This window comes from Microcebus murinus, chromosome 2, assembly GCF_040939455.1.
Source record: "Microcebus murinus isolate Inina chromosome 2, M.murinus_Inina_mat1.0, whole genome shotgun sequence".
NCBI lineage: Eukaryota > Metazoa > Chordata > Mammalia > Primates > Cheirogaleidae > Microcebus > Microcebus murinus.
The window spans coordinates 13,151,124-13,165,930 of record NC_134105.1 but is presented as its reverse complement, the minus strand read 5'-3'; the positions used below and the strand labels follow the sequence as shown (position 1 = coordinate 13,165,930).

The following is a 14,807-nucleotide window of genomic DNA, read 5'->3' as shown; positions in this document are numbered from 1 at the left end:
GTCAGACCATGTTGCCAAACCTCTGGAGCCTCAGTTTCCCCATTTGTCCATCAGGGCTGTTTATGTTGTGGCTAACTGCACTGCTGGAGCCCCTCTCCCTCCATGCAATTCTGAGCATGACATGTGGCACTCATAGTGGCAGGAATGTGGGTGTAAGGAGACCTGGGTTCCACCATTCCCTGGCTGGGCCTCAGTTTCCCCAACCATAATGCGAGGGGGTTGGACTAGATGAACTTGAGGAGTGGTTTTCAAACTGAGCCTTGCAGAGTGGTAGGCATTCTTTGGAAACCATCTGAAGACCAGTGGGGAGTGGAGGCCCCATATGGTGGGGTTCTGCCCCTGTGACCCCTCAGCTCACTGTTTATCTAATTTTCATTTACAGAGTTTCCTTATAAGATTGTATTTGAAGAAAGGGTCTCAGTGATTAAACTCAGATGTTAACACTCCTTGAGTTGTATTGGGGCACAGGACTGTGTCTGCCACAAATGTCCCCAGCAAGTGTTTGCTGAATGCATGAATGGTTGGATTCTCAGCGTTCCTTGATTCTAGCTCTAAGCCACCTCCAGTCAGTCCATGAGCTGGTCTCTCTGTGCATGTATTTGTGCATGTGTGTTTGTGTGCTTGCGTGAGTGTGTGTGTGTGTGTGTGTGTTAGGAGATGGAAGTGGGGTGGGGAGAGAGGCCTTGTCTTTCAAGGAGGTCAGGGGACTGGCTGCACCCAGGTTCCAGTCCCTGAGTTGAGAGGGGCGGTGGTGGCCTGGGTTTCTATCCAGCCCTGGCACAGAGAGGTGATGCCCTGCTGGGTGGCCACTTAGCCTCTCTGGAGGTGACCAGCTGGCCATTGACATGGCACTGCAGCCTGGCCTTCCCTGCTGACCGTCTAGGGTTTGAGCCAGCCCTGGCAAGGCTCAGCCTTCCCAGCGCTCTGTCTCCACGGGAGCCGGCTTGGCCGGCCGATGCTCTGCACCTGGGGCTGGAATAGCCACTGCCACTCTCTTCTCCATGTCTTGCCATCAATGTCTGATGCTGCTGCCTGTGCCTCAGTTTCCCCAGCTAGATTGGAGGGAGGGGTGGGAACTAGGGGAGCTGTTGTGTGCTTAGGCTCTATTCTATGCCGGCCTGGATGGAGCTGATCTTCCCTTTTTCCATCCACCAGCTCTAGTGTGGGGCTCAGTGCACAGAGGGCCTTCCGAATACTTACTTCTGTTCCCGGAATGTCTGTGCTGAAAGGGCCCAGGGAGATGGTCCAGTCCTGTGGCTCTGGATTCTAGAGTCCTGGGGTTCGGTGAAGGAATTTCAGGTGAAGTTGGAGGGGGCAGCCGATAGGTGAGTCTCTGGGACCCCCACCTTTGCTTCAAGCAGGTTTTATCTACTTTAGATTTGGGAGAGCTGGTTTTGCAACTGAAAAGGAGATGTAGTCTTTTCCAAGTCTCCCATTTGGTGATGGAGAGTCAACGGCCTAGAGACGCAGCTTATCCAAAGCCACAAAGAGAGTCCACAGCCAATAATAACCACTATTTTTATTGAGGACTTACTATGTGCTAGGCATGATGCATGTATAATCTTTCTCAGAATAAACCAGTAGGTGCAATTATTATGCTCATTTGACAGATGAGGAAACCGAGGCACAGAGAAATGAAAGGACCACAGAGCTAGCAAATGACAGAGTAAGGATTTGAACTTGACTGCCCCAGACCTACTGCCAGGTTCCTTGCTGGGAGGTAGGGAGGGCAGCCTTCACTCCTGCCTTAGGTGGTCCCTGCACCTGGATCTGACATCTTCAACACAGCCCTGGGCATCTGGCTCAGAGCCAGCAGCTTGGCTTTAGGGGTGGCCCCAGCAGGAATGGAGTCCCAGGGCATGCGTTGCCTCCAGGATGAAAGGATGACCCACAGGAGGCTGGAAGAAATGGAGGACTGAGTGAGGCTTTTGTCATGACAACAGTTGGGGCGGCAGAGGTGGAGGAATGCCATACTGATTCACACTTTCCCTAGCAGAACTTCTGTGTGCCCTTGGAGGCATCACCCAAACTTCAGGCCCTCCTGTAAAATGAGCCTTAAGGCCTCAGTGCTGCCCACTTCTGAAGGTTGATTAGGAAGGAAATTAATAGTCTTTTCAAACCCTCAAGCACCATGTGCCTAGGAGGGGTGTGCGGTTCGTTAAGGCAGTGGGTACTGACTTGGGAAGGGGGTAGAATGCCATCTTTACTTTTATTTTGAACAAGGCAAGACACACATAACAGATGGGGTGGGCTGGGCATGGTGGCTCACACCTGTAGTAATACTAGCACTCTGGGAGGCTGGGGCAGGAAGATCTCTTGAGGTCAGGAGTTCAAGACCAGCCTGACCAAGAGCGAGACCCCATTTCTACTAAAAATATGAAAAATTAGCTGGGCATGGTGGCACATGCCTGTAGTCCCAGGTACTTGGGAGGCTGAGGCCGGAGGATCGCTTGAGCCCAGGAGTTTGAGCTAGGCTGACTCCACAGCACTCTAGCCAAGGCAACAGAACGAGACTCTTGTCTTCAACAAATAAAAGCAGATGGGGTGTATAACCGGGTTCTCTTCCCACTTGCTGTGTGTGCAGGGACTCGCTGGGCCTCTCTGTGCCTTTCTGCTTAGCATCTGTGCAGTGGGACTGTGGTAGGTGGTCAGCATGTAGATTGCTTTGCACCTCTCAACAGGGAGGAAAGAGCCAGGTGAAGGTCAGATGAGTGGGGCAGTCCCCCTGCATGCCGTCACCACTGCAGGGAGTCCCCTACAGGCACCGGGAATCACAGCTGGGAAGAGTGGCTTTTCCTGGCTCTGTGACTAGCCTGTGACCTTGGGCAAGTCACTCATCCTCTTTCTGCTACATCAGGTAAACAGGAATGCAACGTCTCCTCTTTCTACCTCAAAAGGTATTTATTTTGAGAAGCAAGGTCAATAATGGATGTGAAAATGCTTTGGGGGGAAAAAAAGAAAGCATGATATAAATATAAGAGCTTCTTGTAACTCTATCATTCTGCTTGTTATGCTTTTGTTTTGCCTCTTAGCACTTGGCCTCAAAGCTAAGCTCAAAGCAGGCACTCAGGAAAGCCCTAATGAATGGAGACAGGCGGCTGGCGGGCAGAGCAAAAGCAGTCTGGAGACCTGCTGCTCCCGCCATTGACAAGCTGTGGGGTTTGGGGCTGGTCCCCCTCCCCTGGGCTTGTTTCCCCATATGGAAACGAGGGGGTTGGGCTAGGTAATCTCTAAGGACCCTCCCAGCTCAGATGGCCCAGAAATGGGAATGAAGGAAGTGCTGCTGTTCTTTCTTACATTAAGTCATTTCTCAAATGTTCATTGCCCATTCTACTCCCAGACAGGCTTCATTTCATTTTGCTCTCCTAACTGTCCTGCAAGGTGCACATGTGGCCAGCTAGCCACATACCCCCGTTTTATTGCTGAGATGATGGACGTTCAGAGAGGAGAGGCGACTTGCTCAAAGTCACACAGCTAGAAAATGACAGGCCTGGGATTCACACCCAAGCCTGAATGCAAGGGCCAATGCTCACCCCATCTGCAACATTGCCTCAGTCTCTCGTTTCTCAGCGCCCTTCCTCCTGTCCCCCCCAAGGGGTCTGGCCAGCCCTTTTTACACGGTTTGGGGAGAGGGCTGGGCTGGCCCCTCTACCAGGTGTTATGCCACTGAAACCCTCCCCCTGCCCCTCCAGCCCCACCTTAGGGCTGAGGGAGGGTGAACCTGACTGCCCTTCACTGTTAACGGGACCCCTTGCAGGGGCAGCAGGTTCAGCCGAGGTGAGACTCGCTCGGGCGACCTGGACGTGCCTCCTAGCCTTGTCTCTAGCAGGTCGCATGACCCTGGGATGGTGCCCCTTTCTGGTCAGCCCCGCTCTGCCGAGCAAAAGCCGTCTCCAGGGGGAGAGCAGGTGCTGCTGGCTCCGGGCGAGGATAACGAGCGCTCCTCACGCACCTTGCCCCCCTCGGAGTTGCCGTCTGCTCGGCAGATGCGCCTCCAGGCCACTGGGGCTGCCCCGGTCCCCCTCCCGGGATCGGGGAGCCCGCGCCTCGGCTCGGAGGCCGCGGTCTCTCCCCAGGGCTCCCGGCTGTTGCTGGAAGGGAGGTCCCCGAGGGCAGAGGGCGGCAGGCCCCGACGTCCCGGGCATCCCGGCGAGCCCGAGTGCAGAGGCGCTCCGCTCCGCTGCGGAGGGCGGGGCTGCCCCTCGCCCCCCCATCCTCCCCTCCCTGGGGCCCCGCGGAGCTGGAGTCCGGCGCTGCGGGGCGGGCGGGGTGGGGGGAGTGTGCAGCCCCCGCGGCGGGGCCCTCAGGGCCCGAAGTGGGGACCACGTATGGCGGGGGTGGGGGAAGGGGCTCCGGTTTGCCGCCGGCGAGGGAGCCCGGATCCGCCGGTCGCCCCGGTGCCCTCCGACCTTTTGCCCTCGCATCTGGCCTCCGGCGAGGTCAGCATCCGTCGGGCCACCCCCATCCCGGAACCCCCGCTCCCCGGATCCCGTCGGGAGGCAGATCCGGCGCCCCGGGCTCGGCCGGGTAAACACCCCGCGGGGGGCGGGGGAGGCGGCCGGCGGGCGGGACCGCGGGCGCTGGGGGCGGGGGCAGGAAGCGAGCCGCGGCCGGGCCGGCTGGCGCGGCCCGTGACGTCGCTCGGCTCGCAGGGATCTCTCCCCGCGGCCGCGGTCCCCTCCTCCCGCCTCCTCCTGCCTCCTCCCGCCTCGCCTCGCGCCCGGCCGGCATTTCTCGCTCGCAGCTCGCTCGCGGGCTGGCTCCTCCGTCCCTGCCTCCCTCTCCCCCCGCTCCTTCTCCCCTCCTTCCCTCTCCCACCCTCCGTCTCTCCCTCCCGCTCCTTCCCCTCGTCTCAGCGCTCCCCTCCGTCTCTCCGATCTAGATCCAGTCTCCCCTTCTTCTTTCTCCCCCTCTCCTTCCTCTCCCCGTCTCCTTCCTCCGTTTCCCCTGCCTCCCTCTCCCTGGCTGTTTTCGCCCGGTCTCCCTCTCGGTTTCTCCCCTCCCCGCCGGGTTTCCTCCCCCGGTGCCCTCCCTCCTCCCTCGCTCCCCTCCCCCTCCGCCCCGGCCGCCCCGCGGCTCGCAGCTCCCCAGTCAGCCTCTCCGAGCTAGCGCCGCCGCCCGCACCCGCGGCAAGACCGGCTCGCCCGGCTCCCCGGGGTGCGCCCTCCGCGGTCCCGCGCCCTCCGGGCTCGCAGGGACACCCTCCGCCCTCCCGGCTCGCGGCCCCGCCCGGCCCGGCCCCCGCCCAGCGCTCCAGCGCGCCGAGGATGTGAGTCCTGCTCGCTTCTGCCCGAGCAGCAGCCACTCGCGCGCCGAGCCGGAGCGCAGCGCAGCGGCGGGCGCTCCCCGGGTCGCTCGCGCGGGCGGCGCGCTCCTGCCCTAGCGGTGTCCCCCGGCCCCTCGCCGGCGCCACCGCCGCAGCAGCCCGCGGGCGGTCCCCGGCCGGCCGCCCCCGGCCCCAGCGCCGCTGACCCTGTCCGCCGCGGGCGGGGACGCGGGCGGAGGCGGTGCCGCCGCGGAGCCCCCGGACGCGACCATGTCGGAGGTGCTGCCCTACGGCGACGAGAAGCTGAGCCCCTACGGCGACGGCGGCGACGTGGGCCAGATCTTCTCCTGCCGCCTGCAGGACACCAACAACTTCTTCGGCGCCGGGCAGAACAAGCGGCCGCCCAAGCTGGGCCAGATCGGCCGGAGCAAGCGGGGTGAGTTCGCGGCCCCCTTCCCGACACCCGGTTTCTTCCGTGCTGCAGCCTGGACAAGGGTTTCGGGGGATCTCCTACCCGCAGGAGCCGGTCCGGACCTCGTGAAATCCCCTCCTGCAGAACTGGGGGATCCCGCAGTGCGGGTCCTGCTGGGGCGGGCCAAAGGGAACGCGTCCCCTCGGCCTGATCCCCTTTGGGGTCACCCCGGGGGCGTGGCAGCTTGTAGTGCAGCGGGGGCTGAAGGCTTATACTCGGGTCCCCACCCGCGTCAAAGTTTGCTTTTTGGTTTCCACCTTCCCGCCCCCCCCCTCCGTTTTGCGCAGTGTAGTCGCTGCTGCTCTCGCTCTACACCCCGGGAGCGGGGGTCCCAAGTCCCCTCTGGGGACGGCGTGGCGACCCCAGGGGGGAGGATCCCATTCCTGCCTGGAAGGCGAGGGACGCTCTGGTCGCCCGGGCTTTTCATTGTTACTTGGCGGGGGAGGGGGTTTGCCCGGCCGGGCGATCGGCGCGAGAGCTGGAAAAGCCAGGGAGAGGCTCCGAGAGGGGCTCCAGAGGCGCGGGGACAATGAGGGAGACCGACGGCTGCCGAGAGACGGAGACGCAGAGAGGGAGGGAGGGGGTACGGGGGGATCGGGGGAGGCAGAGACGGCGGGACAAAGCGCCAGAGAGGGAGCTGGAGCGGGAGGACAGCGAGCCAGGACGCCGGTCTGGGGAGGACGGACCAGCGGCCGTAACAATAGGGGCGACTCGCCCCCCAGGCAGAGAGATCCGGAGACCCCGACCGGCCACTGTCGCGCCGAGGGACTGATGGAAGGCCCGAGAAAGGCGAGGCTAGGTAGACACGATGAGAGAGGCGGAGGAGAGGGCAAGAGGCAGTCCCAGGCAGGCGGCGAAGGGACGGCTGACCTCTCTGCCCGCGGAGCGGCCGATCCGCCGGCCCGCGGCGCGGGGAGAGCGAGCAGGAGACGGGCGTCCGCCCAGGCCGGGCCGATCCCTCCACCGGCTGAGCCGTGGGAACCCGCCCCGGCATCCCCTCCTGGCTCCCGGCACCAACGCACCCAGCCTTGGCCACTCGCGCTGCTCTCGGGATTCCCAGAGGGGGCCCAGGGACCTGGAAACTTCGGCTCCCTCTCATCTCCTTTCGCAGCCTTGGACCCTTCTTTCTAAATCAGTGCGCCCGGTGGGCAGAGGACCCGGCCGGCGCGCGCCCTGGCTGCAGCCCCGGCGCTGGCTTCGCGCCCTCTCTGCTTCCTTTTCTCAGACTCGAGCGGGGACGCAGCCTGGGGCGTGGGGGTGGGGTGGTTCGGAGGGAAGCGGCGAAAGGGCCCCGGGCCGGGGAGGATGGGGCTGTTTCACCGTGCCGTGGCCCCCTCTCGCCCTCTCCCCCTCCCCCACGCTGGGTCCCCGCCAGTCTAGGAGTGGCGCGGAACGGCGGAGACCCCTGGCTAGGCCCAAGCGCGCTCACCTCTCTTCCCCCCGCTTTTTTGCAGTTGTTATTGAAGATGATAGGATTGATGACGTGCTGAAAAATATGACCGACAAGGCACCTCCCGGTGTCTAACTCCCTCAAAGACAATGAGTTAAGAACGGCGATAACAGTTATTGGCAAAAAGCATGAAATGAGAAAGCACTTCGAAATTTATTACTAGCTCGCTACCCACGATGAAATCAACAACCTGTATCTGGTGTCAGGCCGGGAGTCAGACGAGGCGCGAGGAGGAGGAGGAGGAGATGGAGGAGGCTGCGAAGGCTCTGGGCTCCTCTGCAAAAATAAAAATAAAAAAATAAATAAAATTTTAAAAATAATTTAAAAAATCACTATATACACACATATTCAGAAATAAAAAAAGAAGTCTCAGTTGCAGCTATTTGTCAAAATTAATATCCATTTCCTTTTATATACGGTGAATATTGCGCAATTATAGATCTGGATTTTGAACCACTTAATGAAGCGGCAACACCGGGTGTTTTGAGGTGTTGGCATTCTTCGCTGATTTGGCTGTTTCCAATGTTTACATTATTTAATCTTGCAAAAATGATTCTGTGCACTTGGATGTGAAATGCTGTCCAGTTTTTTTTAATGTTGTTATCTTTGGATGTACAAAAATTCAGAAAATGATCTCTGTAGATAATTCTGTTTTATTTTGGTCATCTTTTGAAGTTATCAGGAATGTGTTTAAAACAAGAAGAGAAGTTTTCTAAGCAATGATACCTAGAACGAATCCTTGTTTTATTTTGAAATGAATTGTGAAGCTTGTGTTTCTTTGTTGCTGCAAGCTATTTGCCCAAGTTAATGCAAATGGACACATTTTATATGTCAGAAAAAAACACACGAAAAACAAAAAGAAAAAAATGCTTGAGCTTTTTCTAACCTCCCCCTGCAGTCTGTTGTGTGAGCAGCCTGTTTTTTTTCTCTAATATTATGTCAGTTTATTCTCTTTAATGGACTGTAAAAAAAAATGTAATCACAAGAGTGCCAAATATCTTGAAATGCCAAAAGGCATTTTGGTTTCTTTTCTTTTCCCTGTGCTCTGAGTCCACGTACAGGAATGCTTGGAGTGTTTCTGTTATTTATAGGGATTCTCTTAAGGCACACCAGCTGCCTGTTTTGCATGGTATTTGCAAAAATGCCTCTTGCGTGAGGAAATCTTTTACCATTTTTTGTTTGCAACTTTGGACCTCAAGAGGTTTCCCTTCCCTTCCCTGTCCCTCTTTTCTTAATTCGATATTCTGTATGTTGCACCTTGAACCAGCACACAGGGCTATTTCTCCAATGTACAATAAAAGAACTGTTCCTGTGACTCACTCCCTCTCTCTTCTTTGCTGTGGTTGGGGGTGGGAGTGGAGATGGGAATTGGGGGGTGGTGGGGGGGGACTTGGCTGGTTGCAGACAGGAAGGAAGGGATGGTGGCATTGGTCTGCAAGGCAAAAAGGCAACGTGGGGTGCGCTGTGGATAGGCCTGACTGGCAAGGCCATCCTGAAGGGCAAGTTTAGTTTTGGATTTGCAGGTTGCACTCTCCTGGCTTTCCAGAGGTTTCTGCCATCCTTGGTGGGGTGAGGACAGAAGGGGGACGATGTGCTCAGAAGTAAACAGTCTTGTTAAGAGCAACGTTTGAAGGCTGACAGATTTGGATTCAAATCCCAGCTCCTTGACTTCCTAGCTCTATGGACTTGAGCAAGTCTCTGAACTTCTTTAAGCCTCAGTTTCCTAATCTGTAAAGTGGGGACAACTCAGCCCGTGGCTCATAGGGTTATTGGGAGGATTAACACAACACCCAGCACACAGGGACGCTCAGTACCAGGCCACTATATGCCCATTTAATCCTTCACCGAGGGCCACCTGTCCTCAAAGGCAGGGCTGAAGATGAGCTATTCTCTTTTCCAGACCCTTCGCCTTCTGGAGCCCAGAGGTCACTGCTGGAGGGAGCAGCCTCTTCTGGGGCCCACGGCTGCAGAGGCTACAGTCCTTCCCACTCACCGCTAAAGGCTTGTTATGGAAAACAATCTCAGCCCCTTGTTAGGCTTGGGGCAGTTACTGCTGGTGGAACAGGTCCCTAGGGGAGAGGGTTTGGGAGGAGGATTGTGACTGAAGAAAGGCCAGGAGAGGTTTTTCTCCGGGGCTGTTACGCATCTAGAAGCCCCAGTGCCGGGAGCTTTTAATGTGTTTGTTGTAAAACTGTCAGCCGGGGAGTCACAACACAGCTCACAGTGACAGGAGCCTGAGTGTGACTCAGACATCAGGTAAGAGGGCTCAGGAGGGAAGAGGAAGAGGGGCTCCAGAGGGCCCATGGGGGGTGATGTCTCATCCTCCTTCCCTGGCTGTGGAGGCCTCCAAGCCTTAGGGGGTCCCAGCAGAAAGCAGTCCTTATTAGGAACAGGGGCAGGCTGGAGCTGGCGGGGCTGCAGAAGGGCTGGGAATGCCGGCTTGACTTTCCCAGGTGCTTGACCCTCTTCCAGAACCTGGCCCTCCTCCCTGCTGACCTGGGGACCCAGTGCTTGGAGCTGATGAGGGACTATGGAGCAGGCCAATCCCTGTGCTTTCCCTCTGAGTAGGCCGAGGGGGGCCGCCCAGGGAGTGGGGGGCAGGGCCCACCTTCTGCTCAAACAGGAGCCTCATGAAAAGACTCTTCTAGCAGGCACGGTTTCTGTCCGCACCCAGGAGTAATTGCCACTTACCTGATCAAAGCGCTGTGCAATTACAAGGTGCTTTCCCTCCCATTCTCTCTCGCAGTCCTCCCAGCCACCCTGGAAACCCACAGGCAGTCATTCTCCTCGGTAGGGGAGGAAATTGAGGGCCTAGAGGGGCTAGAAGGATCACGCAGCACCCGCATTAGTGGAGCTCTTACTGTGCCAGGCTCACAACAGCCCTATGTAACAGGCACGATGATTACCCTGGTGGCGCAGAGAAACCAGGGCTCAGAAAGGTGAAGAAACTTGTAGAGGGGGGCTCAGAAAGGCACTGAGGGAGGACTGGAACCACAGCCCCTCCCCGCTCCATGAGGGGGGTGCAGAATCACCTGACCCCAGACCCAAGGCTGAGTCCCAGCTGCAGCCATTGTCCTTCAGCCTCAAATGTCCTTTGTCGCTTTGTTGTTTTGAGGCTCGGTCCCTCTCTGGCCATTCACTGTGTGCAGGGTCAGAGGGGGGCAGGGCTTGGATGTGGTCAGCGAAGACCGGAGCTGCCCTCTGCTGGGAAGGGGGAGGCCAGAGCCCTCAGCCAGGGCCCCAGGGCCATTTTAATAAGTGATGTATTAAAACATTCCTGCTGGAGGCCACCCCGTCGGCGTCAGCTGCTTCAGAAGACAGGGTCTGCCTCTCCCAAGGACTCCATTTAGCAAAAGGGAATATAAATCTTTTAAATATACTATAACATCAGGTAAACATTTGTCAAGAGGGCACTTTGGGGACTGGGCAGATATCAGATTATACCCAGTGTAGGATATGTTTGCAGTATCTGGTTAGATAGCAATAAATATGGAAAAGGCTATTAAAAGACCAAGGTGGGGGAGGGTGTCTATAAGCCTCGGAGCATTGATCTGAGCGTGCCAGGCCTGCATTATTCAAACTTAACTAATTGAATGCTTGTGATAAGCATATATCTCCCTGGATTCTGCTTCCATGGCCTGTCTAGGCTGACAGCCTGAAGGAACATCAAAAAGCACCTCTAAGGGGGAAATTGGCAAATTAAGTTTTAAAAGAAAGAGACTTGAAAATTACTGCTGTTTGAAGGCCATGGATGACAGGGATCAGTGAGGGGGCCTCTGGCAGGAAGCTCTGGCCCAGAGGGAGGGGACAGATCTTAGGGTGGCTGGTGAAGGGGTTTGGGATGCAGATGACTTGGATTTGAAGCCTGTCTTCTATACTGGCTATTTGTGACTTGGAGTGGTTCTCAATCTCTTTGGGCCTCTGTTTTTTCTTCTATAAAATGGGAATGATGACAATTCTCACACAGGATTAGATGGGAACCCTGTCCTCCTCCCCCACACAGCCTGGTGCATAATAAATGGCAGCCATCAATATGAATATATATGAAGTGCCTACTGTGTGCCAAGCAATGGACCTTTAAGACCTAGCCAAACAGTTCTTGTTGCATGAAGCTTCTTTGCAGACATTTTCTGGCAGCTGCACTGCCCAAAGTGGAAAGGTGGGAGTTTGGGTGAGGAGGGTGGGTGGTTTGGGGGAGTCAGCCTGCCTCTCTTATCTTCATCAGCTCCCCAAAGCCCCCAGTAATATGATCCTAAGTAAATCCATGTGCCTAGTTCCCAAAGGCAGCGTCAGGAGGAGTCTTCTACCCTCTTCTAACCAGATTGCCAGAAGTCTTCCTTCTCTGCAGGGAGACTAAGAAGTATTGACTTCTTGCCCTGGGAAGGGAAGAACTTGGCTTTCTACTTGGATCACTTCCTTCAACAAATCCTCAAGTTTTATTCATTTGACAGATATCAATCTAGCACCTACTGTGCGCCAGGCTAACTGGGTATACTATGGTGAATAAAATGGGAGTTTTTCCTGGGCTTGAAAATGATGATGGTTTTTATGGAAATGAGGTTAGGCTCTAGGGGGCTTGGATACCCCCAAAACCAGAAGCTCAGATCCTTAATGCTGGCAAAACGAGGGAACCAAACAGAACAGGGTCTTGGGGAATGCCTGAAACATAAACACGTGATCCACTTAAAAAATAAGCTTTGTATTTTAGAATAGTTTTAGATGTACAAGAAAGTTATGAAGATAGTACAGAGTTGCCACTCACCCCTGACCCAGTTTCTCCTACTGTTAAATTATTGTGGTACATCTTTCACAAGTAAGGCACCAACCCTGGTACATTAGCATTAACAAAATTCCACAGTTTATTTGGATTTTATTAGTTTTCACCTAATGTCTTTGGAAGGAGACCATGGAGGTAATGTGCTGTTCTCATCACATTGTATCAAGGGTCCGTGCTACAGACATGACTTATCGCTGTTTGATGTTGACTTAAACCATCTGGCTGAGCCAGTGTTTGTCAGGTTTCTTCCCTGCGAAGTTCCTCTCCCCTGCCCCCTTCCATACTGTACTCCATGCAAAGAAATCATTATGCATAGCTCTCACTTCAGGGGCAGGGAGTCATGTTCCACCTCCTGGAGGGAGAAGTATCTCCATAAATTATTTGGGATTCTTCTGCACAGGCGACTTGAGTGACCCACTTTTCAGTAGTTCCATCTTTGCCCCAGCGTTGGGCAAGCCCACTGCGGTTTAGATGTCATCATGAATTCCAGGCAAATGGAGGGGAAGAACAAAAAACAGCCCACAAGGCTGAAGGTGCTGCCTGATGACCGATAGATGGAGCCTTACAAAAAAAAAGAGATTAAAAAAATTAATAAAAGCAACTTCCTGTGGAGGCGAACTGTCACCCTGGTTAGAAACTGTGCAGAATTTTTTCTTGGAAACCTTCAGGCAGCTGCTCTGGTTTATAAAATCTGCCTATTGGAGGGAAGAAGAGGAAAAAAAAAAAAAAGGTTGTCATTATTCCAGTAACAGAGATTCTCCCAAACCATATGCAAAAATAAATCTGTGGCGACTGGGCTGTATCCGAGGAAACCTGGCAGCTGGGATGGAGTGTGTGGGGTGGCCCCTGGGGACACAGAGGCCTAGCCACCTCCCCGGCAGGACCAAGAGTCCCCAAAAGACAGCGGCTGGGTCGTTTCCAGCCCCACCTCACCAGCTCTGGGCCTCCGTCCTTCCCCCCTGGTTCTGGGATGAGAATTTGGTTTTCCTTCTTGCCCCTCACATTGGAGGGTTTGTCCTTAACTGGGGGGACGTGCACAGCCCTGGCCAAGAGGAGGGTCCCTGACCCAGAAACAGCTGTTTTGAGAACAAAGGGTCACTAAGGGGGGAGGGAAGTCAGGGAGGACAGGCTGAAAGGAGGAGGAGAACCCAGGCAATGTGCCATGGGAAATCCTAACAAAATGGGGATGGGGGTGGGGCTGGATGGGGGCCGGACAGTGATGACAGGAGGTGGTCCAGGTAAGGACGTCCTGCAAGGCAGAGAGCTGAGTGGCCAGGGGCTTCAGGAGCTTGCTCTGGGAGTGTGTTTGGGGAGAGAAGGTTACTTAATTAAATTCATATTAATTCAACAACTCCTCTGCCAGGCACAGGGGAGAGGTGACTTGTGCTTGGCACGGGGGAGACAGGGCTGGCCAAAGCAAGGCCTCTTCGGGTTCAGGCACTTCACTGCTTGGTCAATGACCATTCCATGACTGTGAACTTCAAGAGGTTAGAAAGGGGAGTTGGTTGGGCCCACAGGAAGCACAGGCAACCCTTGGGGAATCCCAGTAGTATGCCCCGGCATCCGCCGTGGGTGACAGAAAGGATTGAAGACTGCATTCTAATCCCAAGTCTGCCAGTAAGTAGCACGCTTGCTCTGTGACCACCACCTCGGGCAAATATTTTGCCTCTGTGGGACTCCACCTCCCAAAGTGGAAAATATTTACTCAACGCTGGCTATAGACCAGAAACTGTTCTGCACTCTCCTGCATTTAGTTCATTCAATTTTCACAAGAACCTTCTAAGATAAGTTAGCTAATATAGTCAGATAGTATTTTTCTAAGATAGTTAATATTAGTCCCATTTTAGAGAAAAGGGACACCGAGGCACAGAGCGACCAAGTCACCTGCCTAAGAGCCCGCAGCTGGAAAGTGGTGGAGCTAGGACTGAAACCCAGGCAGGTGAGCCCAAGAGGCCGTGGTCTCAACCGCTCCCATATAAGGACGCGGTGGGGCGGAGGACTTTCCACCGCCCTGGCAGCTGGAAGCTCGGTGAGCACAGGGCTGGGAGTCCAAGACGCCCATCCTCCCGCGGAGGAGGGAGGCCGAGGAGGATCCGGTTGGCGGTGAACTCTGGACCAGGCCAGCCGGTTGCCATGGAGACGGCCGGGCGTAGGCGGCTGGCCAGGCCAGCTGCCCCGCGGGGCAGTTCCGGGGAGCTCCCCCCCCCCCCCCCCCGCCGGTGCAGGGGGTGGCACCGGGCGGCACCTGGGGCCGTGTTTTCCCGGCAGCCCGGGCCACACGGATTCTCCCCTCTCACACCCGGGAGACCCGCAAGTCCCCCGGCCGGCGGAGCCTCGCCGACCTGAACTCAATCCCCCGTGAAGCCGCGCTTATCTCCAGTTCATCTGTGTGAATTATTTACTGTCCCGGCGGCTCCGCGCCGCCGCTCCCGCCCTCCCTGCCCCCTCCCTGCCCTCCCTGCCCCCTCCCTGCCCTCCCTGCCCTCCCTGCCCTCCCTGCCCCCTCCCTGCCCCCTCCCTGCCCCCCCTGCCCCCCCTGCCCCCTCCCTGCCCCCCTGCCTTCCCTGCCCCCTCCCTGCCCCCCCTGCCCCCTCCCTGCCCCCCCTGCCCCCCTGCCCCCTCCCTGCCCCCCCTGCCCCCTCCCTGCCTCCCTGCCCCCCCTGCCCCCTCCCTGACCCCCCTGCCCCCCCTGCCCCCTCCCTGCCCCCCCTGCCCTCCCTGCCCCCTCCCTGCCCCCCCTGCCCCCCCTGCCCCCTTCCTGCCTCCCTGCCCCCCGCCCCCTCCCTGCCCCCTCCCTGCCCCCTCCCTGCCCCTCCCTGCCCCCTCCCTGCCCCCTCCCTGC

General features: G+C 56.7%; 1 protein-coding gene and 1 long non-coding RNA gene across 2 annotated transcripts; one reads left to right on the top strand and one right to left on the bottom strand.

The window, feature by feature from the left end:
• The first annotated feature begins 4,660 nt into the window (after positions 1-4,660).
• Positions 4,661-8,507, top strand: CAMK2N1 (calcium/calmodulin dependent protein kinase II inhibitor 1). The gene is made up of 2 exons (XM_012787670.3): positions 4,661-5,702; positions 7,193-8,507. Exons 1-2 carry the CDS (start codon positions 5,537-5,539, stop codon positions 7,261-7,263), a joined length of 237 nt encoding a protein of 78 aa, XP_012643124.1. The 5' UTR covers positions 4,661-5,536; the 3' UTR covers positions 7,264-8,507.
• A 3,516-nt stretch (positions 8,508-12,023) lies between these two features.
• On the bottom strand, positions 12,024-14,114 carry LOC105883980 (uncharacterized). The gene is made up of 2 exons (XR_001160017.3): positions 13,850-14,114; positions 12,024-12,656 (listed from the first exon to the last, which is right to left on the bottom strand). It is a non-coding gene; the product is annotated as an uncharacterized LOC105883980 (long non-coding RNA).
• Between the last annotated feature and the right edge of the window lie 693 nt (positions 14,115-14,807).

Bases quoted from the DNA above. Each gene is read 5' to 3' on its own strand.
- CAMK2N1 (XM_012787670.3), top strand. From the start codon at position 5,537: ATGTCGGAGGTGCTGCCCTACGGCGACGAGAAGCTGAGCCCCTACGGC. The intron at 5,703-7,192 runs GTGAGTTCGCGG...GCTTTTTTGCAG, and splicing joins GATCGGCCGGAGCAAGCGGG to TTGTTATTGAAGATGATAGG.